The 25,388-nt window shown below is 46.6% G+C and overlaps 1 protein-coding gene across 1 annotated transcript; it reads right to left on the reverse strand.

Annotated features, from left to right (window-relative positions):
• Window positions 1-447: 447 nt before the first annotated feature.
• Window positions 448-11,112, reverse strand: ST6GALNAC1 (ST6 N-acetylgalactosaminide alpha-2,6-sialyltransferase 1). Its single transcript, XM_058817433.1, has 9 exons — window positions 10,988-11,112; window positions 6,637-7,267; window positions 5,856-6,024; window positions 5,505-5,676; window positions 5,001-5,139; window positions 4,221-4,324; window positions 2,982-3,071; window positions 1,367-1,466; window positions 448-1,114 (listed from the first exon to the last, which is right to left on the reverse strand). Exons 1-9 carry the CDS (start codon window positions 11,110-11,112, stop codon window positions 944-946), a joined length of 1,701 nt encoding a protein of 566 aa, XP_058673416.1. The 3' UTR covers window positions 448-943.
• Window positions 11,113-25,388: the final 14,276 nt, after the last annotated feature.

The raw sequence follows: 25,388 nt of genomic DNA on the forward strand, positions 1-25,388 counted from the left end.
TTACAAAACCCCTTCCAGGAGGCCACCATACCCCAGGTGTGCTGGCTGCAGCTGGGCCCCTCTCAGCACCGTGGGAGACAGGCCCTTCAGCCAGCAGCAATGACACATGGCATCCATCCCTGGGCTTGGAGAGCTTCCACCTCCAACAGGACAAACACAGCTGGGAGCCAAGCATGACCGAGTCCAGCTGTGCAAGGACTTGGCACATCAGGTCCATGCCACAAAATTCACATTTTGTGCAGCCAGGGGAGCCCTGGGGCAAGAGGCAGCAGGTACAGGAGGTGTGCTGCACCATGGAGAGCAGCTGCCTGCCCTGAAGTTGATGGCAGTGCTGCTCTGGAAGTGTCAGAGCAAGGCCATTCTAGGTAGCAGAAGTGAAACTCATTCTCTCCCAAATTGGTCACCTGGAAGTGTCCAGTCCATCCTTTTTATCTCCAGGGAGCAGAGTGAGTGCAGCCCCCTCCTCCCAAGAAATAAAGTCAACCTGAAACAGAATCTGTATTTCCACCTCCATCCATTCCAGCTCCTCAGGGAGTTTGTTTAGACAACACCAGCTCCAAAATGGGCATTGCTAAAGGAGAGGATCCACGCAGAAGAGAAGTGGCCCCAGCCTGAGGAGCATCTCCTTGCAGAGAGAGAAATTACACACAGGACCATATCCATCCTGGATTCTGTTCTCATAATGCCTACAACAACCAGCAAGAGCCCTGCAGCACAGCCAGGTGGGATTTATTTGCAGGCTGCATTTCCTGTTGGTCTTTGGGTCTGCAGCATTCACACATTTGTTGAAGTGTTGTGAAATTACAGAGCTGCTGAAGGAGGGAAACGTCTTTGTGGGGATGAAATGTGCCTGGCAGTGCAGAGCTGACCTTGGCTCTGGGGATCCTCTTCTGTTCTCTGTGAGGTGTTGTTGAGATTTCCCAGGCAATGGCCCTTGCTGCAGTCAGGTTCTCAGGTAAAGTTTCATTATATTCTCATCATGAAGCCTTTTCCACAGCTGCTTCTCCAGGTTGAAGTCATGGTTAATGTAGAAAATCAGCTTTTTCCACTCCTTGTCATAGTAGTGATCTGAGTACTTCTCATACCCCTCTGTGATGTAGCCATAGGCACTGACCTGGGGAAGATGCAGGGCTCACTGGGCATGGGATGGAGGGAGCAGGGGGAAATACAGGACAGAGATGCCAGATGGGACTTCTCTGGGGGTCCAGAAGGACCAGAGTGTGAGCACACTCTGAGGGCTCCAGAGATCCTGCTGTGCCCTCACTGCCTCCCCAGGAGATGATGTGCTCCAGGACAGCAGCCAGCCCTGCTCTCCCCTGTCCCCACTTCCAGACAGCTCTGGGTGCAAGAATCACTGTGCCCTTACCTGGTCACAGAGGTGGAGGGCAGTCAGCAGCAGGAAGGCCCCTGTTGTGGGTCTGTACAGCCTCCAGTAGTGCTTTTGCAAATTTTTAGACTTTAAAAACCTGCAGCAGGAGAGAGGAAAGCACTGAGGAGTTGCTGGCTGTGGTGTTTCAAGCAGGGCACACCTTGTGGCTCATGTGGCATCTCCCCTCCTGCAGCAGCTTGGGGCCACATGAGGCATTTCAGAGAAACCACAAATGTGCTCAGAACTCTCCACCACCTTCATTGCAACCTCAGCCCAGCTCTGCCCCAGCTTTGTTGAAGTGGTGGGTCTTAAAGCAGTGGGGGTAAAGGATCTCATAGTTAAAGCCCACTACTCTTAAATCTGCCCTTTGCTTTGCAGTGCAGAGGTGGCTTTGGGGCTCCCTGGTATATCCTGCTCCCCACCCACATCTAGGAGTGAAAGGAGACATAAGGAAGGTGCAGAGGAGTCACAAAACCTGCCAGGAGCTGCACTGTGTCATGCCAGGAGTTGTTGGGAAAGCAGGAGTAAACACTGGGAAAAAAATAGCATGGAGTCCTCTTGGTGCTGGAAATGCCCCAAGTCAGAGGGGGCCCCAAGGCAGAGCAGGCAGGGAGGGCTGGCCATCTGCTCCAGGGAAGGCAGGAGCTCTCAAGGACACTGAAGGGTACAGGCAGCCAAAGCAGGGCCCTACAGGAGCCTCTGTGCCTCCTTCTCTCAGCCATGTGTGGCCCAGGAGGGGCAGATCTCATGGTGGCAGTGGCCAGCACAGATCTCATGGTGGCAGTGGCCAGCACAGATCTCATGGTGGCAGTGGCCAGCAGGCTGTGGAAAGGGTTGGAGAGGCACAGAAGAGCAGCAGCCAGGCCAGGCAAAGGAGATGCTGAAGAAAAGCCTGTCATGCTTGAGGGCACAACCAACCTCCTGAGTCTAGAAGGAATCTCTGGAGAGAAAATCTGTCACAGAGCCTTCCTCCAAGGTGCCAAGCAATGGGGAACATACAAGGCTGGTCCTGAACTAGAGATCAACTGTTCTGGCACTTCAGCAACTTTCTTCTTACACCTAAAGTTGCAATTGGCCCTGGGTCTCTTCTGGATGCAGAAAACCAAACAGTTTGATGGCTGTTGCTTCTCCAGCTCACAGGTTCTGGATGTTCACCCACCACAAGCATCCACTGCAGCACCACAGAGAGTTTCAGCTTGAGAGGTTGGCATTTCATGAAAGGAAGAGTAAAGAAAGTTCTGGGGAAGGGGTATGGATAGGAGGGGTGTAGAACTTGGCAGGGAAAGCTAGGTAACAAAAAACCAACACTTAAATAAACTAAATAACAATAAAGGAAAAAGTCTAGTTTTAAAAACATAAAATACAAAATGGACAACCTGTGCTACTCTAAAGGCAGGGAAAAGGACAGCATGAGGAAATTACAAAATTACAAATTAAACAGTAAGCATATTAATACAACTAAAAAGCACACAACAACATCAGCAGAGCTCAGGCTGCTGGTGTGGCTGAGCTGGGGTTATAGGGAGGGAGCTGGGAGGAGAGGCCAGAGACAGAGAGAGATGGTGCTGGCCAGGAAAAAGGAGCCTGTTAGAGCACACAACCTGCAGCTCACCTGTTTTTCATGTATCTGAGGAAATCAGGGTGAGTCACCAGGTATTTGTCCATTGTGAAATCTTCATCGAATTTCTGCCGGGGTTTTTGCCTAAGGACAGGAATGGGGAGACTCAAGACAAGCAAGCTCCCACACCTCATCACAGCTGGAAAGGATCAGCCCTGATGCACTTGGTGGTCAGAGAAAAACCACAAACACTGTGAAGATATTCTGTAACATTTCCCACATTATGACAAAGCCTCCATAGCCTGTGTGCATTGCAGAGGAGGAGATCAGGGAGGAGAGGCAACAAAAGGAGATAGGAATATCAAAAGCATGTGTTTGTATAGGCAAAAATTAGTGAAACCAGGCCTTCATCCATGAGCAGGCCACACCAGACCAGCCAGCAGCAAGTGTTCATCCCCAAAAGTCACAAAACTTTCCCTAAGCTCTGGCCACACATCATTGAAATCAGCTGATGTTGGGGAAGATGAAACAGGAAAGCCTTATAAATATGATTTCCTGGCAAAAGATTTTGAGAATATAGAAACTACAAGCGAGATTGAAATGAATGCAAGCTTTGAGATCCCTTAGTTACTGAACAACTGGAAAACAATGGTGTGGCCAGCTGAAGGTGATCCCCTTTTGATGGAACAACACCCTCTGCTTGCAGACAGGCCCAAGGGTCAGAGCAGACCCTGCCAGCTTGGCAGAAGGGCCCAAAGAGGAGTTTTTAGGGTTTAAAATGTAACACAGTACGGTAACGTAATGATTCTTGTAGGCTGTATGTAAATGCTGTAGGATTTGTATGTTGTGCTAGATTGGTTAGTGAGAATCTGAATATTCAACACAGAGGAAGATTTATTGTATTGTAACGGGAACTTTGCTGTCTTACCCCTTCTACTCTCTCACCCTCTCTTCCTCTTTGGGCCTGCTCTGAGCTGTGTTTGGCAGCTCCCAGCAGGGCCCTGCACCCAGGCCCTTTGCAATAAACCCCAAGTTCCACAACCTAGCTTCAAAAATCTCTCGTCTCCGTCCTTCCCAGCCCCCAATGCTCCTACCAGCTACCTCTGAAGGAGGTGTATTGGCTACAGCAGTGCTCAGAGCTGTGCAGGAAATGAGAGATTTCTTTCTGCAAGTCTGCCAGGGGAGGGAGGCTTTACCCTGGGCTGGTCCTCACAGGGCTGAGCCCTGGGAGAGGCAAGGAGCCCCACAGAGAGCTCATCACTGAGGGGCAGAGGGGGCTGGAGTTGGCTTTACCCGCTGAGGTTCAGGAATCCTTTCCTGATGTCCTTGTTGAACAGCAGAGCCTCCAGCCACTCATAGTCTCTTGCTCCCTCCAGGAAGTGAATGTATCTGACATGCTAAGAAGAAAATAAATGAGCATTAGTGAACAGAATCTCCAAATCAATACAAGCAAACATCTTGGCTGAGTTTCTTGGGCACACATCTCCAGTCTGCACTCTCAACCAGCCCACAGCAGCAGAATGGAGAAAACATGTGATGTGCAGCTCCTTCTACATGCCATAAGGCTGTGGATGGGACAGAGACAGCCAGATAAACTTTCCCAGGAATTGTTCTGGGGAGTTTTGTTTTAATTTTTTCTCTCAGCCTTCTCCATCTTGCAGCTGGTGTTTTGAACAGTTGTTTTCTCATAAGATATTTACCAAAGGGTGTCTGCTTAAATAGCCAATGGTGTGAAGGGGTGTTAATTAAGTAACCAATCAAGTCCACCTGAATTGGAATGGTGTATAAAAAGAATGGGTTTCTAATAAACTCAAATTAGCCTCCTGAAGAGAATGAATGTGTTGCCTTCACTCCTGTTCCTGACTCAAAGGTGGCACAAGGCTGGGGTGGCATTGACACAACCTGTCACTGCAAACACTCACTCTGAGCCAGGGCAGAGCAGGTTCCCTCCCTGAGGGTAAAGCTAAAGGGCTGTCTTAGCCCCTCTGCTCCCTGTGGCAGGAGCAGAGCTGAAGCACACAGACAAACAGCATCCTGTTAAAGCTGTGCATGCACACAGCAGTGTGCACTCACTTTGTCCCGTGGGATGTTCCTGAACCCTCTGTGTCCCAAGATCTGAAGAGAGGAAACCAGAGAGTAGGCTGTGAATCCATAAAAGGAAGTTTTTGTTCCCACATCTTTTTCATAACCCTTGATTAGAGCCCCGCTCAGCCTGGCAAAGGAAATGAAACAGAAGAGCAGGGTTAGGTGACCACTGAAACCCCTCCCATGCACATTCCTGACAGGAAAAGACAGTGTTAGCCTGGAGGAAGGATAGACTAGCCCTATTCTGATTAGCACCCTGATCTGCAGGACAGCCCCTGCTGTGGAGATGGCTCTTTATGGCTCATTTGTGACCACAGGCTTTGGATATTGAGTAACTCTCCAATTATTTTTGGACTTTTTATCTCCTGCCATCCATCATTTTGGCACTTGGGAATGGGTGGAATACTAGAAGAGATGAAGTGATCCAGCCACAGTCAGGGGCTACCCACAGTGAGCTATCTGAGCATCTTCTGAGAAGGAAGGCAGCCTTACCTGAAGACATAGTCATGGGAGTCAATCTCCTGGCCCATCCCAGAGTTATTCAGAATTCCTCCATTCCCCACGACAGCACAGCTGATGCACGTGGGTATGCTGCTGTCATGGTTGGCCAGGAGCAGCTGCTGGTGGGGCTTTGGGGGCAGCAGGGATATGACCTCCTTCACCACTGTGAAGCAAACACAGCGGTGAGTTATCAAGAGCCTTTGGGATGGACACAGTGAAACCACCACAGTTTCCACCATGAGATCCTCCTAGACTGATGCCTTGGATGGGGAGATGCTGCAAACCTACAGGTTCCTGTTAGGAGTCTGAAAGTCCCATCCTGACAAGTCCTGAGGGACTCACGTGAATAATTGAGGTCCATGAAGCCATAGGGGGGTATAAAATGCTCCAGGCGGTTCCATTCACTGTCACTGAAGTGTCTCCTGTCCATGAAGAGTGTGATGTTGGGCAGGAAAAGATCCCTCAGCCAGGCAGACTTGGCAGCCCTGGCCCTCACTGATTCAGAGCAGGTCTTGAAAAACAAAAAGGAAACAGTAATGATTGAGGTGATAAACCTGAGTGAGTGCCCGTGCTTGTGTGCCTGTCTGTGGTAGGGCCAAAGGGAAACCCAGAAACTCCAGTGGTACCATTTCCCTCGTGATCCCCTGTCACAGACATCTTTTATGAAAAATCATTTCTTAAGGATTTTTCCTCCTGAGAAGCTGAGAAGCCTCAAGAACAAAATGTAAACAATGGTTATCTGCTGCTGTGGAATGTAACAGGTGCATCTGTGATTGGCCCATGTTGGTTGTTTCTAATTAATGGCCAATCACAGTCAGCTGGCTCAGACTCTCTGTCCAAGCCACAAGCCTTTGTTATTATCCCTTCTGTTTCTATTCTTAGCCAGCCTTCTGATGAAATCCTTTCTTCTATTCTTTTAGTATAGTTTTAATGTAATATATATCATAAAATAATAAATCAAGCCTTCTGAAACATGGAGTCAGCTCCTCATCTCTTCCCTCATCCTCAGACCCCTGTGAACACCGTCACACCCAGCTACAAAGGGCCCACACCCCCAGGGCCAGCAGACAAGGAGGTCAGTGGGGAGGCCATTCTTGGTGACCACCTGCACCATTCCACCTACCGAGGCTGGGGATGAGCTATCCAGCAGGTACTCGTCCTCAAAATCCCAGTGTGGCTCAAATGTGAAGTCAACAGAGCTCAGTTTCCTCTTCTGTGTCACAGCAGCAGCCTGAGGAGTAGGTGGTACAGTTTTCATTGATGCAGGAGGAGCTTTGGGTTTTGCTTGGTCTGGGGATGTGTTGTTCTCATGTGCTCCCTTCAACCCAGAGGATGGTTTCACTGTTGCTTTCTCCTTGCCACCCTTCTCCAAGGGAAGTGGTTCCACTGTTGTCTTTTCCTTGGCTTTTTCCACCCATGGAGCTGGCCTCACTGTTGTTTTCCCCTCGTTTTCCTGCACCACAGGGGTTGTTTTCACTGTTGTCTCCTTGATTCCCTCCAACTGGGGTGGTGGTTTCACAGCCATGTTCCCCTTTTCTTCCTTAACACTCATAACTGGTTTCATTGTTTCCTTCTGCTCCTCCTTTCCTTTTCTTGGTGTGCTCTCCACCACATCATTGAGTCTTGTGATGTGTCCTCCCAAAGTCACCTTTAAAATGCTCCTGGAGTTCCCATTATCAGAACAGTTCAAACCCTGTTGCTCTTGGGGGTCCACTTGTTGTGTCTCTGGGGCATGCTGGAAAATGTTCAATTTCCTGAATGCAATCAAAGGAAAAGCAGATACATCACACACACTTAGCACTGAAAACCCTTCAGCTCGTTTCTAGTGCTCTTGACTCTGAGCCTCTCTCTGTGCTTTACAGCAGTTTCATTTTAAGCTTTGCCAAAATGTTATTTAACTTCCTGCGCCATTCCAGCCTGAATATTGCTTATCTCCCCGCTAGGCAAATCCCAGAGGCACACATTCTCTCCTCAGCTCTTGGCACATGAAACATTCACTCTGGCAGTAGCAGCCAACCAGTACAGGGCACTGGGCACTGGGCAGGTCCCCTGGCACTGTCCCCAGAGCACTGCAGGGTTGGTTTGGAGATCCTGGGCTCAGGACATGGCCCCACCATGGAGGCAGCCATCTGCCTCTCCCCTCTGCCAGCAGAGCCCTGTGCTTCAGCACCAGAGCATGAAGAGCTTCCAGAATTCAGGAAGGAAAGTCTGAGAAGTGAAATATTAGAAATTCAGGCAACCCTGATGAGGGGAGAGATGATGCATCTGACTCCATTGATATCAGAAGGATAATTTATTACTTTATTATACTATATTACATTAAAGAATACTAAACTATACTAAAGAATACAGAAAAGATACTTACTGAGTGCTAAAAAGACAATAATGAAAACTTGTGACTCTTTCCAGAGTCCTGACACAGCTTGGCCCCAATTGGCCAAAGAGTGAAAACAACTCACAGCAGAATCCAATGAAACAATCACCTGTGGGTAAAAAAATCTCCAAACACATTCAAAGTAAACACTATATACTATACTAAAGAATACAGAAAAGATACTTTTATAAGTATAAAGATTTGCTATATCTTTTTAGTATAAGATATACTAAAAACATATACTAAAAGATAAGATATATTAAAAAGACCTTTAGTATAAGATATAGTAAAAAAGATAATAATGAAAACTCGTGACTCCTTCCAGAGTCCTGACACAGCTTGGTCCTGATTGGCCAAAGAGTCAATCAACCCACACCAGAATCCAATAAAACAATCACCTGTGGGTAAACGATCTCCAAACACATTCCACGTGAACACAACGCAGGAGAAGCAAATGAGATAAGAATTGCTTTCCTTTTCTCTGAGGCCTCTCTCTGCCTTTCAGCTTCCCAGGAGAGAAAACCTGGGCACAGGAATCATGTTTATAGAATGTGAATGCCACAGTGAAACTCACTTTTTACCCTTCATCACCTCTTGAGATTTTGAGGCCACAGGACACTTCTTTCTCTCCTCTGCCTTGGTCAGGTATTGCAAGGGCATCACACAGCACTCACCAGGCACATGTGTCTGAAGGCAGACACTGTGAAGCTGTTAAAATGCAAAATTTCTACATTTTTAGCACTTGCCTCTAATATTGCAGCTGCCCTGTTGCCTGATTCAGAGGCACAGGCAGGTACAAGGTTGTCACAGGAGGACACATCTGCTGACAGCAGAAGAGCCACCTGCAACAAGACTGTGCTAAAACCCAGGGGAAAAAAATCAAGGCAGAAGTGGTGGAGTTGTGTCCTAAACATTCCCCCTTCTCTGTGCATGGCTGGAGAGTAGAACAGGAAAAAGAAAGGTGAACAATATCCACAGCTGAGCTTTTGTGTGCAGCAAAGCTGTTGAGGATAAACCATGGCTGTGGCAGCCTGATCCCACCCTCCTGTTCAGCCTTTGCATGACACACTCGTTTGGGAACGCTGTGGATTGCTTCCGAAGTGAAAAATGGGACAAAAAGCACTCCTGCAGATAACAGGCTGCAGATAGCAGCTCAGTCACTGCTGAAATTTGATGGGTGTTGTACCACTCTGAAAGTGCTCAGGAAATGATCAGCTAAGGAGGCATTTAAAATCGTTTTTTATCAGATAAATATGTGAACCTTTATAAGGCTAGAAAAGAGAGCTTGTAGCACATGGCCTATCAGCTCTGCCTCTCCCATAATCATTAGCCAGCTTCAACCCGGTGTGCAGCATGTGCTTTCTGTCACAGGCTTTCATATATAAACTTACTGTCACTGCTTACTGCCCAATAGGAGGAAAGATTTTATATGGACACTCTAAATAAAGAGAAATTTGGTAAGATAGCTCAGGCAGATCTTAAATCCCTTGGTGAATTTCTGGTGTATTTTTAAGATGATGTTTAAAACTCTGAAATAAAGCGCAGAAAACAAATGAAAAGGAGTTTCAATATGAGAAACCATCCCCCACTCCAGGCTTTCCCTGTTGCTGTCTTACATGGTAGATTCCACCTCAGTCTGTTACACTTCAAATCCTGTGCCAGAGACCAAAATGTAAAACCAAGGACTCTTCACATCCCAAAGCTTGCTCTCTGCAGTCAGGCCCACATGGCCAGGCACTGGTGCTCACACAGGACCCTGCTCTCCTGACCAGCATTTTAAACCCAGACAAATTGTCAAAGCAGCACGGTGGATGTCAGGCTCTAGAGTCCATCTGGCAAACAACTGCAGAAGCTCAATGACATTTGCTGTCATTTTCCTCCCCTTTTACAAAGCCCAAGGACAAATAGAGGATAAAGCCATGAAAATGCTGCTTTGTGTATTCTGCGTGACATGCAAGGTACAGAAATAGAACTGCCACACAGACAGCAACACACAGCTCATATCTTGTTGTGTTTTACTTAAGTTGTATAAATACAGGCATTTCCATTCTCTGAAACTACAGCAGAAGGAAATGGCTTCAAGCAGCTAAATATGGAGAGCCACTTCTTATTCCAGCTCTGCCACTGATGGGCTCTGGGATCAAGGAGAAGTCACTTCTCTACGCCTCCTCCTTCTCTCCTTTCCCTCCCACCTCCTTTGTGCAGGTTCCAACCTCTCCAAATCTGACAGCTGTCCTCAAAGCGGGGTCTCGAGCTGCTAGAGCTGAGCTGAACTCAAGTCACCTCCAGAAGAGCTGCAGATGTTCCCAGCTTCACTCCTCCTGCCTGCCCCCATAGCAGCAGCCCAGACATTCAGCTGAGAACCAGCCCAGCCCAGCCAAGCCATTTGAGCTTCCTGGGAGAGCTGGGACCAGCTGAGGGTGGTGGGGAGGCTGGGGAGGCTCAACATATCCACAAGCCATACCTCTACTGGGAAAGGCTCAGGTGCCTGCAAGGGCTCATGCAAGGAGCAGTGCTCCCTGCCAGTGATGCTGGAGACATGTCACTGCAATTCCCTCCCTCCACACCCATCCCTGTAGGATTTACTTGACCATTTATATAAAAGAGATAAAATTATATTATATATATTATAATATAAAATTATATAAAATAGATATCAAGATATCATGTCCACATGACATTGGTGTCCCAGTATGCAGCATATTTTGTGTTAGGAATCAGCTGCTGAATTTGCCATACATTCAAAGCCATCCCACCAAATTCACTGTCCACCAATGCAATCTGGATTAGGGCTGAATAAGGCCCTTCTGGGAGCCAACAGGAAAAGCAAATACCATGTAGTGCCAAAGTATGAAAACACGTAGCATTAGTGAGGCAAAAGCTGCTTTATACAGCTACAAAAGGAAGCCCTGGAAAATACTGAGCCAACAGAGGCAGATTTTTGACTGTGGATCTTCCAACAGCATGCTCTGCTAAAGTAATATGGTCGCCTAACTCAGATCAGAAGTGCAAATTTCAGGGTAAAAAAGACAAACAGACAGAAAGTGAGCACAAGCACCCACACCAGGCAGTGCATGCCACAAAGGAACAGGTCCCTTACCTGAAAATCTTTGCCAAGTCAAACAAGGAGCTGGAATTGCCAAGGAAGAGGCAGAACTGTAATACAACAACGAGGCAAATCAGGGCTTTGGCAATTTTTGGGAGCCTTAGCCTGGAGCAGCGCATGGTGAGGAACCCGTGAGTGGCAGAGGGCTCGCCAGGCACTGCCTCACCAAGGGGTGTGGAAGGACTGGGCTGGTTTTCCATCTGGATTTCCCACAATAAAGTGCACACCCTGTCTCCCAGCATTCCCAGTCACTGCACACAGATCCAGTTTCTCAGGCAGGCATCAGTTTTGTGCTGTTCCTATTTATCACCAGAAGCTTATTTACAAAGAGCGGGAAAAGGAAAGCCTTTTACTGCAAACAGTGGAAGTTTATTGTGTTTTTCTTAATGACATTGTTCTGCCCTAAAATAGAAACCTTTTATCTCTAACCTGGAAAAGGCATCACTGGGAATGCATGCAAAGTGTGAAAGTGACCATAGTTACAATCCATGAAGCTTTCAGAGCACCACCTGCCCAAGGTTTTACACATGGCCACAAACAAATATTCTTCATGCAGTAATTGCTTGCAGCCCCAATCCAGGAGCAATCCTCGCCCCACAAATGCTGATGGCTAGATACACATCCGTTTTACCTTGTGGTTGGGAGACAACCCAACAAATCCAAGTAAGACTTGGTGCAAATCCACCACAGAAAAGAGGAGTTTATGTTATGAAAATCTCCAGTCAGTGTGAAATCAATCTTTGGCAGTCCAGGGTACATCACCCCACCAGCAGAGGGAAAGATTTGCAAAGATGAACACCTCACCCAGATAAATGTTTACTTCTACCAGGGATGTAGGTTTACAACTATTTTAACTTTTTAAGCTGTCAAACATTAACCCTGAAATTTCAAGGGGCGATAGCCATATTGCTTCTTATGCATAGGCTTCTTTTGCAAGCTCTTATAAAAAATGAAGCTCAGATATAAAAAAAGCTTTTGCTGACAGTATCTCAAATCTCAGAAGCACTCACAGTGTTACTGAATACCCAGAGAACTGAAGGTGCCTGTTTTATATCACAGCAAAGCCAGTCAACAGGTTTCACAACTACAAGACTTTTTTTGTTAACAGGGGTCCCAAAGGGAAATTCTGGAGGCAGGAATCATTTTCCTTCAATCTCCTCCATGTAACATTACTGCAAAAGCAAGAGCCACAAGGGATAGAAAAATTCCTACAAGCAGAAAAATACAGATTTCTTTGCTTTTAAGGATCTGCACTGGTGATTGTGGAGAATTTGTCTGTAGCACTGTCTGTTCAGGAGGGATTGTGATTGTACTTGGGGGAATATCCAAATCTCTGACAAGCACATTAGCCAAAAGCAGCCTTGCTATTTGCAAAACAGGGCTTTTCACCTTCTTGGTGTAAGAAAAGAAAACCTAACCCCCCCCTTGTCAGAGTACAGACTTTCACTTCCTTGGAGCATCATTTCCTCACCCCACTGCTGACATCAGTGTCAGAACGGAGGCACCAGGCTGGTTTGCTCAAACACGAGGTCAGAGTGGGAAATAGGGATGTATTGGAACTCTCCAGGGATGACCTGGTGAAAACTGAGGTCAAGAGCAGAGCTGGTCTCTTAAACAGCTCTGTAAGAAATGAGATTCTTGGGATACACAGGGCTCCCAGCCCATGGGCAGCAAGGTGCCAAGCAAAGAGTGCAAATGCACAGGGCCTGGCCTCTCAAGGGCCACAGCATCCTTTTCCAAATGCATGTTTCTCTGCAGTCCTCTCTGCAATCTCAGGAGATGCTGCTTCATTTTTGGTGTGGAGACTCCAAGCCCAGCACTGCTGGTCCAGTCTCAGCATCAATGCCCACAGCAGAAGTTCTTCCATCCTTCAGTACTGTAAAAACAAGATGACTTTTTTTATTTAAACAAACTCCACCTGGGATCATTGAGTGAAGATGGTTTTCTGTCAGCCCTTTTGATCTCCAACATCCATTTAATTCCACGTGCACTTCACTCATCCTTAATTACATCCTGGACATATAAAAGGCACTTTACTAATCCTTAATTACATCCTGGACATATAAAAGGCAGATTTGTCTGGAGTGGTGTTTGGAGTTTTTTGCTGTTTTTTTTTTAATTCATAAACAAACTTGATTGTCATTAAATTCTATACTGTGTGTGTTGAGGGTGTCAGCTGGCAAGCTGGCATTTGAACTGTGCCATAAACTTTTCTGTGTGGACGTTCTTCACCGGGCTGTGCACCAAATCTTGTTTGCTTGCCTGTGCCTTGTGTGCTTTCCACTCTCCCATGTCTCTGCTCCACAGAACAGAACATCACAAGATGTGCTCAGGAACAGAACTGTTCTACAGATCAATGAATCTTAGCTTCAGGATAAACTTGTCTTTTGTGATGCCTACAACCTACGAAAACCAATGTTTGATTGGAAATAAATTGAATAAAGCTGCTAAAGAAGCTAGGGATGTTTGGATATGTTCACAGTATTATTTGATGATGTAAGAACTGAGTTATAAGTGGGGGAGAAAAAGAATGACATTGTCTGCAGCATGCAGCTGCTCAGTGGTCATGCCTTGGGGCTAGCAAAGGCTTGGCAACCTTAGGTTCTTGTTTTTTCCCTCCCTGTTCAGCAGTCATCTTCAGAAACAAATGCTTTCAGGCTGGGAATCTGGAGGGGAATAAATTACAAGATAAAACTTTGAACAGCTGTTTGTCTTGTTTTTACCAAATGAAACTGATAGCCCAGAAACTCCCAAGCTTGCCATAATTCCACACTCACTGACCATTTTCCAGCCAGTTCCTTCCCTTCTGCACCAAACCTTCTCTCAAAAACTAAACAAGCAGCCAGAGACAACAGCGTTGTTGAAGCAAAGCCCCCACATCTGATACAGTGGCACTTTCAAGAATGCCCAGAGTTCTGTCACAGAGCAAAGCCCCAGTGAAGTGTGCCAGGAGTGAGGGAGCAGCTTTGTGAGCCTGTTCTCTCCATGGGGTGAAATGCTCCAGGAGGGAAAGACACCGTGGTTTTGATGGTGGAATGAGCAAGTGGCTCCTCAGTGCCCACAGAGATTGCAAACCCTGTCAGCTTTTCATTAGTGCTGATTTGTGTGCTTGCTGCCCAGCCCAGCCAGCTCAGGCCCCTATAAAGAAACTGCCTTGGATCTGTGCAGGGCCAGTAGATGACATGGGTCCAAACCAGATTATTTCCTCCTCTCCCACTTGGTAACGGGACCAGGGGCAGGTTCCTCCAGCAGTGCCCACACTCATGGAATGTCCTTGACTGGAGCAATCACTGGGAAGTGAGGGCAAAATGCTCTGAACAAAGCCCTGTTACAGGCTCTGGATGCTGGAACCTGTTTTAGTTCTTCCTGTAAGCATAGTGAGGATTTGACTTTTGAGTTGTTCCCTCTGGCCACAGCTCTGGGTGACAATTAACCTCCCTGAACAGAGAGGAGCAGACGAAGTCTGCCATCACACAGCCTTTTCTGCTCCTCAAGCTCTTCACATTCACCCCATCCCACTGAAATGCTCTGCTCCCAGCTTTCCTTCCTCACACAATGCTGAGAACACTCATGAGCTTCTTCATTTGTGAGAATTTTAAAAAACCACAGAAAAATACACTCCCAGCAACAATGGCTGGAAACATCATCTGGAGTTACAGAGGCTAGAAAGAAGCAGGGATCCTTTATCCAAATGCCTCCCTCAGCAGCCTTTTGTCTGTGCCACCCCAGCAGGAAGCCTAGAACATCACCCCAGAGCTGACAGACAGAGAGACAGACTGACACCACTTCTGGGCTAAGATGTGGAATTTTTCCCCCCCTTTTAAAATTTGTTTGATGGAAATGAAGAAAAAAATTCTGTTCCTTGACTGGGAATCTCTCACAGAACTGGTCCTCCAAGGAGCAGGGCAGCACTGCAGACAGGTGAAGAGGTAATTTATGAAACTCGTGTCTAGTTGGCCTCCCATCAGAAAAGCAGCTTCTCCAGCCCCTGTCCCTGACAGCTGCCAGGAATAGGAGCATTCAAGGACTCTCCACTGCTCCAGAGAAAGAAGCACACAAGAATCACAAAGCCCAAATTCCTCTCCATACCCCTGGCAAAAAAAAAATTGCAGGCATATTATCTCAGCACGTCACATCTGGCAGCAAAACTCAGGCCCTGCATAGAAATGAATTACAGAATCACATCTCTGTGGGGATCCACTAATTTTAGGGCCAGAAGTGAAATATTTCTTGGTAAAGGTCTTTCCCATACTCTTCCCACTGCCTTAACATCAGAAACTGTTGCTCTTGACATCTCTGGCAGGACAAATGTGCCATTTGGCATCCTTTGGGGTGAAAAGTGCTGCAGGGAATGCAAGACATAAGCCTGCTTCTTGAGTGGTATAAATCATCCTGTTCCTGTCTTACACTTGGGAAAATGTGGCCTCATAGTGCTTTCCTCTCTGCTCCTGACTGACTGGAGAGTGAAATCAGAGAAGATCAGAGAAGTGCAGTCCCATTTTTAGCTGCAGGAGTGGGACAACCACAGGGTCCTGTGAGGAGCTGCTGAAAATCAGATGCTTCTCTTCCCTTCTCTCCTTTTTGTGTATTGTCTCCTCTGTAATAGTTCTTCTCCTGCTTTATTTAGATACATACCTGGTGTTACTTCTCTCTATCCTTCTCCTGTTATTAACTTGACAGAGCCTTTTGTTAGCCATGGAGAAAAGGGAAACCTTTGCCATGGCAGATACACAGCCCCTACCACCGTCCTCCTTGGAAATGCCCAGGCAAAGGAATTGCTGGGCAGGAGAGCAGCACCGTGGAAGGGCCACACATTCTCTCCTGATTCCTTGGAGCTCTTTAGTATCTGTTCAATCCAGGCTTGTCACAGAGATTCCAGGAAGGACACTTCTGTGGCAGTCCCAGCCAAGAGGATGAGCCAGCCTGTTTCACTGATGATGTGCAGTGACATTCATCATCTCCTCCATGAGCTGTGCTTCCAAAACCTGCCACAGAGAAGTCAGGCAGGACACACTGAGTGGGGTTTTTCCCAGCTCTGCAGCTTGCACCTCAAGCCTTGGGTCTCCATTTGCAGTTACCAACTGAGAATGATCAGGCCTACAACAGAAACTGTGTTGTTTACACACCGTGGCAAATGTGGGTGCTGTCCAGCCCTTGTGTTAATCTCCAAAATTACCAACCCCATGCTTCCAAGCAGAGGTCAGCTGGGTCCTGTCTATCCTTCAGTTCCCTCCCTCTCCCTAAGCAATCTCCACCACTGCATCAAACTCTGCTGATCCCCTTTGCTCCACCCCACATGGAAGCTTGCTCAGTAGCTAAGTTCATATTCACCCCCTGGTATTGTAACCATAAGTTAAAAACAAGCTCAGTTAACTAAAATAACATCTTAAATGCATAAAACAACCGAGAGCAAGAAGACACATTGCTTTGTATTAAAATGAGAACTATGAAAAGTTATTTTGCTGGTTGTTTAACTGTGTGTGCTGTCTGTGAAACCATATGGTAAAGTGCTCTGAGAATCACTGAGAAATAACAAGCCCTTGGGTTGACAAACTTTGTGTAATCTACCCTAAAGCATTTGCAAATTACCTTACTGTGGGTCCTTCAGCTGATGTTGAAAGGCAATCCTGGCTAGCAGGAGGATGAGGAGCCATCCTACAGCACCCCAACAGGTGATCTCTGAAATAAATAGAAAGGATACAGAGCAGTAAAGGTATAATCACATCAGAATTTAACCAGGATGGTGTCAACAGTTCTGTTTTGCCCAAAACTACGTGGGTATCTTTTTGCTTTCAGCTTTATTTGTCAGCTTTTATCTTCCATGGCTCCACCACAACATCCTTGGAGCCCTGACGGCTGAAGCCCCCAGGCTCCAGCAGCCCACAAATCAAAGTTTGGTTATTTATTTTGCCACAGTCAAAACATTTCATCACCATTTAGGAGACCAATCTATTAAAACACGTTGACATGTCAAGTACCCCACAAACACATTAAAATAACTGCACTGTTTGATGGATAGAAATTCATATACAATTTGATTTGAGAATTGGTTTTACCTGACATCTACAAAATGCACATTTGCCTCTTCCTCTTTGAGGATAAATAGGTGGCATCTTATTTGTGAAATTTCATGTGGTTTGCTATCTCATCTAACCAGGAATAAAAACTTCCTGTCCTGTCACGTGGTGAGTCTTTGGGTTTTGTGTTATCCTGTGAAACAATTCCTTGTCTGGGGGTTGCAGCTGAATTGAAGGTCAGTTTTCCTAGAAGGCCACTTTCTTGAGTTGTTTACTGTTCCCTGTACAATACTGTATTCAAGCCAGCCTTGTGCTTCTGTTAATACCAGAATTTTATTAGGCCTTACAGATTCAAGCAAACCAGAAGCCTGCAGTTCCATTTATCCATTCATTATAAATGGATCCATGGATCCATTTATCCATGCACCAACACTGCCAGGGCTGCCTGCAGGCCAAACTGAGACACATCCATGCCTGCAGACACTTGGTCACCAGTTTTATTAACCTGGTTTGACTCAGAACAGAGCCAAGGTGATCAAATTTTGTTTCAACACTGCAGCTGGCAGGTGGAATTTATACGTGGAGAAGAGAAGAGAAGAGGAGAGGAGAGGAGAGGAGAGGAGAGGAGAGGAGAGGAGAGGAGAGGAGAGGAGAGGAGAGGAGAGGAGAGGAGAGGAGAGGAGAGGAGAGGAGAGGAGAGGAGAGGAGAGGAGAGGAGAGGAGAGGAGAGGAGAGGAGAGGAGAGGAGAGGAGAGGAGAGGAGAGGAGAGGAGAGGAGAGGAGAGGAGAGGAGAGGAGAGGAGAGGAGAGGAGAGGAGAGGAGAGGAGAGGAGAGGAGAGGAGAGGAGAGGAGAGGAGAGGAGAGGAGAGGAGAGGAGAGGAGAGGAGAGGAGAGGAGAGGAGAGGAGAGGAGAGGAGAGGAGAGGAGAGGAGAGGAGAGGAGAGGAGAGGAGAGGAGAGGAGAGGAGAGGAGAGGAGAGGAGAGGAGAGGAGAGGAGAGGAGAGGAGAGGAGAGGAGAGGAGAGGAGAGGAGAGGAGAGGAGAGGAGAGGAGAGGAGAGGAGAGGAGAGGAGAGGAGAGGAGAGGAGAGGAGAGGAGAGGAGAGGAGAGGAGAGGAGAGGAGAGGAGAGGAGAGGAGAGGAGAGGAGAGAAGAGAAGAGAAGAGAAGAGAAGAGAAGAGAAGAGAAGAGAAGAGAAGAGAAGAGAAGAGAAGAGAAGAGAAGAGAAGAGAAGAGAAGAGAAGAGAAGAGAAGAGAAGAGAAGAGAAGAGAAGAGAAGAGAAGAGAAGAGAAGAGAAGAGAAGAGAAGAGAAGAGATCACCCTTACACCATCCCTTCCTACCTGCACCTAAACATGACTGTAAGTAACCATGGCAAGTGCCTGTGGACACTCAGCACCCCAGCCAAATTTTTCTCCACAAGTAGGTACATATGGATGATTTTTGTCCTGTTTTGTGCTCACAAAGAAAGGAAAAGATCTCCTTTCTTGTGGTAGAGGGTTTGTACAAGGGCTCTTGGATAACTCCACCTGCTGATGACCCCAAGGTTGCTGGGACAGAGTCCTGCCATTCCCATCACCACATGCTCTCCTTCCTTGTTGGTTTTCCCAGCTTTTACAGAGATGGGGCAACTGAGAGGTGTTTCAAATGATTTTATTCCATTATCAGTCTTGATGAAGGCTGAGACATAAGAGATGTAAAACTCAGTGTCATTCCATCAGAAGCCAACCTATTTCCTGCTTACAATACCTCAGAAATGTTTTTCATCCCATTAGCTTTTGCCCCACAATGCTGCTGTTACTTCTAACACAAATCACCTCTATTTTTCCCCCCACATGGTCCTGCTACAGTGCATCTTTCACAGTTCTAATCCTCTAAAATATCCAGTCTTTTTGCAAAGCCATATTTTGAAACTTATTAAAACTTATTTCTAGTTCAATCTCTCCCTCAACAATCTCTATTCCATGGCCTTCCTAAGTCACAACACCTTATCTCAGTGTCTGCATACAGATGTACAAGACTGTGTGAGCTTTCCGTCAGATTTTGAGAATTCTTTACAAATCCATTTCTCACACTACCTCACCTCAAACTCAACATGGTGGTTGAGTTCTGGACCCCCAGATCCCAACCCCAAGGGTCTGCATGTCTGTGCCCCCAAAGACATTGCAACAATCACTTTTCCTCAGCTGAGTGAGCCCCTGTGAGTGCAGAGAGCAGGATAAAGCCCACACCATTCTGAGGCTCTCTGCCTCATTTCTTCTTGCAGAAAGGTGAGCAGGGACATCATCAGAGGCTTGTCAGTACAAATATCACCAAACTGTCATGCACGATGGAGATCACTCCTGGGTGCAGTATATCCATGTACAAACAAGGATAATCCACCCTCTGGAAGAAACCATTTGCCACAAAAGGCCACAGGAGGAGCTGGCTGGCTGGCAAGGACAGACTTTTGTTATGAAACAGCCATCCATGACAGCACTGCTGCTGGACACCCACAGAAAGAATACAGGCACTGGATGCAGGTCCGACATCTCTGTCTGGGCACTCAAACATTTTACAAACAGGCTGCTCTAGAGTGGATCCCCCACAAGGTCACCCCATGGGCTCCTCTCCTGCCAGGACCCTGCTCCAGCTCAGCCTTCCCACAAGTTCACAGCCTCTTTCCGGCATCCTCTGCTCCAGCGTGGGCTCCTGCAGGAGCTGCAGGTGGATCTGCACCCACATGAACCTCCTGCAGGTGGATCTGCACCCACAGGAACCTCCATGGGCTGCAGGGACACAGCTGCTTCACCCTGCTCTGCACCACAGGCTGCAGGGGAACCTCAGCCTGATGCCTGGAGTGCATCCTCCCCCTCCTTCCCCGCTGACCCTGCTGTCTGCAGGCTTGTTTATCTCACATGTTCTGACTCCTCTCTTCTCTGAGTGCAATTATCTCTGTGCAATAACTTTTTATTCCTTCTTAAATGTGTCATCACAGAGATGTTACTGCCATCACTGACTGTCTGGCACTGCACAGGGACAGGTCCCGCCCTGGAGCCAGCTGGTGTTGGCTCTGCTGGACATGGAAGAAACTTCTGGCAGCTCCTCACAGAAGCCATCCCTGTGGCCACCCTACTACCAAAACCTGGCCACGCAAACCCAAAAGGATCATCAAGTGCAACTGGACAGGACAGCTCCAGAAATCCCATCCTGTGCCTGAAATCATTGTCCAAACACTGCTTGAGTTCTGGCAGCCTTGGAGCTGTGACCACTTCCCTGAGGAGCCACTTCCCACCTCAGCTGTGCTGCCAGCAGTTTTTAAAAAGCAGAGGAGGTGTGTAGGATAGAGTGCCATTTCCTCAGGAAATGTAGGGAACCATCCCATCAACCCACTCAGAGCACTGCCAATTTAAAAGTGCCACTGTGGGGCTATTGAAACTCTCATGGTCTACACAAAATGAGGCCCAACACTCCAGGTTGTTCATGGGCAGCTTGAAAATAGGGAGAAGATAACCTTCCCCCCTAAAAACAAGTTTTCAAAAGGCCTCTGCTCCTATCTCAAGGTCACTGGGTTCAGACACAGTGACACTTTCCTTCTTCACTAAGGTCATACAGCACAAGCACAGCAGATGAGGCACAGGAATCCTTTACTACAGGACAAAAACACAGCCCACAGGGGAGAAAGAACTGGCAAACCCAACCTAAAATTTTCATGTTGTGCTGCCTGAAATAGAAGTTTTCTTGCTCATACCAGAAGTCAAACTTTACCACTACAAAGTTGATTTAAAGTGTGTGGGTGTGAAAATTTCAGCGTAGTCTATACAGAGGAAAGCTGGGGTTTCTATTTTCTCCATTTGGTTTCTTCTGATGTTTCTGCTGCTGCCATGCACTAATCCACAGGCTTCACATCGCAGTGGAAAAACAAACAGGACAAAGAGCATGGAAGAGGAATGGACAATATCTGGTCAGACCCTTCAAAACTGAAGTACGTAAGCACACAGAGAGGAGAACTTCTGACAAAAACCCAAAACAAACAGAAAGTTTGGAAATCAGCAGGTGTGAGTCTCCTCCCAGCCATTCTGACCACATCCTGGAAGTATCCAGAAACTCTAAGTCTTCCATTTTAGCTCTAACTTTTGGTGAAGAGTCAGATGCTGGGACAAGCCTGAGCAGTCAGTCATTCCATCTCCTTGCAAATCTGTTTTTCCAGGCAGATTCTGGTTTATCCCTCCAGTCCCATCTTCACTGCCTGCCTCTTCCCACCAAAGGTCACAGCCATCTCCATGAGCTGCTGGGCTGGTTCTCCTCCAAAGTTAAACTGCTGGATTTTGCAGTGGTCCTTGCTGGCATGAAAGGACATGCTCCACATAAACAGAGTGGCAGCTAAAGGGAATTCAGGGTGACAGGAGGGATTTAAAGGATCCTGTGCTTCAGTGGGGAGCCACTACTGTGTTCAAACAGGTTACAGTAAGATGGGAATTTAAAGCGTGAGTCTGATGCTGTTTTTCATCTGAGGTCAGGACTTTCTTCAGGTATGAAGCACTGGCATCTCAGAGTCAGGCACTCCCTCTGCTGACCTCTGCTTTGCCAGTCTCTGGTTGGGCACACCCTGCACACATCCTGAACAGCTGAACAGCTCTTGCCCAGCTCACCACAGCTGCTGCAGGGACCTGGCAAGGACACAAACCTGGCCAGGGACACAGACACAGCTCTGAGCTGTCACACTGGGGGTTCTCCCTGTACCCTGTGGACTTGCAGTGGTTGTCAGAAACAGCTCCAGCCAGCAGACTGCAGCTTTGCAGTGCTCTGCTACCACAGTTTGGGGTATCTGCAAGGGAAGAAGCGTACAGCCAGTTCTCTGATGCTGGAAGGCACTATAAAGTCAAAGAACTCCTTTCAGGGAAGTTACTGAGCCAGTGAGACCTTCCTTACACACTACAAACCGGACACTTCCACCACTCCTTTACCACCCTCCCATTTCCATAAAAAAAAGCATTTTGAGTTCATTTCTACCTCCATCAGTTATCAGGAGTAGAAGTGAGTTACAGGCAGTCACAAAGCAGTATCTTACACCACACAGGCTGCTGGTTTTCTCTCTGATAAAAGGGTTATAGCAGCGTTGACAAGGAAGACAAATGACAGAGGCAGTGATCCACAACGTCCTCTCCTCCAAAAGGATTGAAGTTATATCTTTATGACACAGTTATAAAACAAAACAATAAAGTTCCTAGGCCATTAGAAAAAGGTCACACACATTACAGTAGGAAATACCTATTTCAGATCTTATCTGGAGCTATGAAGACAAATAACATTCAAACATCAGAGTTTTGGCCTCTGGAACTTTGGCTTCCTCACAGGCATGTGCCTTCCCTACCCTCACAGTGAAGTTTAATCAAGACTGAAAGCCCTTTTTTCCCCCTGTAACTCCAGACCAGCTCTGTTCACTCCCTCAAGCCAACAAATACTCATCCCACAGCTGAAACAGAGCTTAAATCTTGGTGGCTGGGGGAACAAGGGAAGTTTTAAATAAGATGCTAAAAAGCCCTCCTTGCCCTGACCAGGAGGGATTGCCCAGAAAAGATGAGTTTTCTCATCAGTAGTCATTAGCTAAGTTTAGCCAGTCTCAGGAATGCTGGAGAACAGGTGGATCACAACATAAGGGATTTGTGAAAAGGACTGAGCACATCTTTAACAGCGCCTGAAATGCTCACCCGGAGCTCTGCACGCCCTCTCGGCTGTTTGTACAACACAACAGCACCATCCAGAGGATAAACTCTGCTGGCTGCACCTTCCCTTTGCCCACATTTGCAGGATAGGAGCTTTGTTCCGACTGGGAGCACTGCAGGGCTGCCTTCAAGTTACCCTTGGGTTAACAAACGTGAGCCATTGCAGCAGGGCAGGAATGGGGATGTGAAAAACGCCAATCACTTGTTTTTAAATTTTTTAAAAGTTTAATAGTAATAAAATGGTTAGGATAATATGAGACAATAAAAACAAAGAGTTACGGATGTCCGGGTACCTTTTTCTGGGCATCACGAGCCCGAAAAAGGACACACATTAACAGAGGATTAACCCTTAAGAACAATAGCCCGTTGCATATTCATGCACCTCATACATGATGCACAAATTCCATTCAAACACAGGATTCTGTCTGGTCATTGTCAACTTCTTCCCTCTAATCCTAACAGCATCTTCAAGGCGGGAAGAAGTTCGTTTCTTCTGATAAGAAGGCAATAAATTCGTTTCCCTGAAAGATTTAGGTGTCCTGTGGCTGCTATCTGGTGCGAGTGCCTCATTCCTTTATTTAAAAAAGCCCCACTAACATAGTTCTTATTTTAACAAATTTTATAACCTAAAGCTGTATTTAACACAGTACTTAAGAGAATTAATACAACATTTCTTTCTAACACAACACATACAACATTTATTTCAATATTTGCGAAAAGCCAATCATATAATACGTGCATTTTTCACAGGGATCTCCAGAAATAAATGCCAGGCAGCACCACCTCTCTCCAAGAGCTCCTTCCTGCAGGGCTGCAGTCTCTTCACCAGTGTAGAGGAGGAAAAGCTGCCTGCCCTGTGAGGACTCATCATCCCTCACTTTGATTTCTCACAGGCACAGCCCGTGGTGCTGCAGTGAGTCCCCAGGAATTTCACTGCATTATTTATAATAACATACGCATAATATTATATATATATAATATATATATAAAATATAATAAAAATGCATAATAATGTACATAGAGCCAAGGATCTCTGATTCCTGAGGTTCAGAAAATGCCTTGGGAAGGTGAGGAGCCCAATGTTCTCATCCATCCATTGGGGAAGATCCCATAAATGTGTGCAGGGTGCACATTTGTGTGTCCCCAGGGTGCATGGGGGAGGCTCACAGCCTCCCTGCCCCCCTGGCCCGGTCCCACTGCCGATTTTGGACATGTGCTCAGGCTGTTTGTGCTTCCCCAGGGTGATGTCAGCTGCCTGGCTCATCTCTCCTGCAGCAGCATCCCACACGACCTGCTTCAACGCCTGACAAGTCACAGTCCCCACAGCAGGTCTGCCAGCAGCTTTTCATGGAAAACAAAATCAATTATCCCCTTCCTCTGAGACAAATTAAGATGAAACAAACTATAAAATACTTCCACTTTGTGTTTATTGTTCCCAGTGCAATTCAGCATTCCCAACAGCTGAGCACACCGTGACTTAGGACAGCGCAAACCTCAATGGCTGCATTCCTGACCTACTTTGGGAATTAAGAAAGAATTTCAGACAGGAGAATTTCCCCTATAGGTTTAAAAAAAAAAAAAAAAAGTGTCTTACAGCTATTCCAGAAGTGTTGGCTGGGATCCAGTGACTGGATGAGCTGAATAAGATTTATTCAAAATTTAAAAAAATAGAAACAACAAAACAAACCAGAGGGTCTTCCATGTTTTGCTCTGTCCCTGTCCTAGCACAGATTCAAATCCATGGCACTGACTAATCTCTATCTCCTGAGCCTATCTTTAGGAATTCTTATCATCTCCTGCTGCTCCCAGAGCTTGTAACCTCTGCTGCTTCATTTGCTATTTAGAGAGGACTGAGAAGAAAAATTGTTCCTATGAACACTCACTTTTGAGAGAAAAACTTTAGTCATATTATGGAGAAAGAATTAAAAAAACAAAATACCCCTCAGTTGCCACAAGCAGAAGGTAGAAGACACCACTGTACATTTTTCAGCACCTCTGAGGTTGTGTTGGTCAGAAAACTTTCAGAGAAATTCAGGCAGAAAAGGCCTCAGTGCTGAGGGGGTTACTTTTTATACAATCTTTATATCAAAATGTGATTCACCAACAAAAGCAAAGGCAGTAAAGGTGAAGCTGCTTTATTAAAATAGAAGCTGCTTGTGCCCCACACTCACTGAATTACTGCCCAAATTCCCCATAGGCACCAGGTAAAAAAAACTTTCAGAACAAGTTATTTCACCTTCCAGGGGAAATTATATCATCTAAAAGAGATTGTTACCCACATGATTTTTGAATTTTACTCCTTTGTTCTTATGGGGATAAATCCTGACTATTTTAAATTAATTCCCTGCCTGGCAAGAGTGCTTAAGAGACATGGGGGACTGGAAGGGTGAGGCAGGAAGGAAGAAGTGGGGAGTTTGTTAGTGTTCTAACTTCAAAGCTGCTCTGGAAACTCCTGCTTGCTCTCCTCTGGCAGGTATTAGTGAAGAATTTTGCCTTTGGCTCATTCTGAGAAATACCCCTGAGGAATAAATTTGAAATATTTGACATAGTTTGCAAAAAATCCCAGAATTCCCCTGAACAGCACAGGAGGCAATATAAGGTGGAAAATAACTTTACAGATGGAAAAAGCACAGGGTTCATGGTGTGGGGAAGGGCAGACTCTTTCCCATCTATAA

Source organism: Ammospiza caudacuta, chromosome 19 (assembly GCF_027887145.1).
Source record: "Ammospiza caudacuta isolate bAmmCau1 chromosome 19, bAmmCau1.pri, whole genome shotgun sequence".
Classification (NCBI taxonomy): Eukaryota; Metazoa; Chordata; class Aves; order Passeriformes; family Passerellidae; genus Ammospiza; species Ammospiza caudacuta.

Excerpts from the sequence above, each read along its gene's own strand:
- ST6GALNAC1 (XM_058817433.1), bottom strand. The coding sequence starts at position 11,112 with ATGCGCTGCTCCAGGCTAAGGCTCCCAAAAATTGCCAAAGCCCTGATT. Across the intron at positions 6,025-6,636 it reads ATAGCTCATCCCCAGCCTCG|ACCTGCTCTGAATCAGTGAG; the intron begins GTAGGTGGAATG and ends TTGTTTTTCAAG. Across the intron at positions 4,325-5,000 it reads GGAACATCCCACGGGACAAA|CATGTCAGATACATTCACTT; the intron begins GTGAGTGCACAC and ends TTTTCTTCTTAG.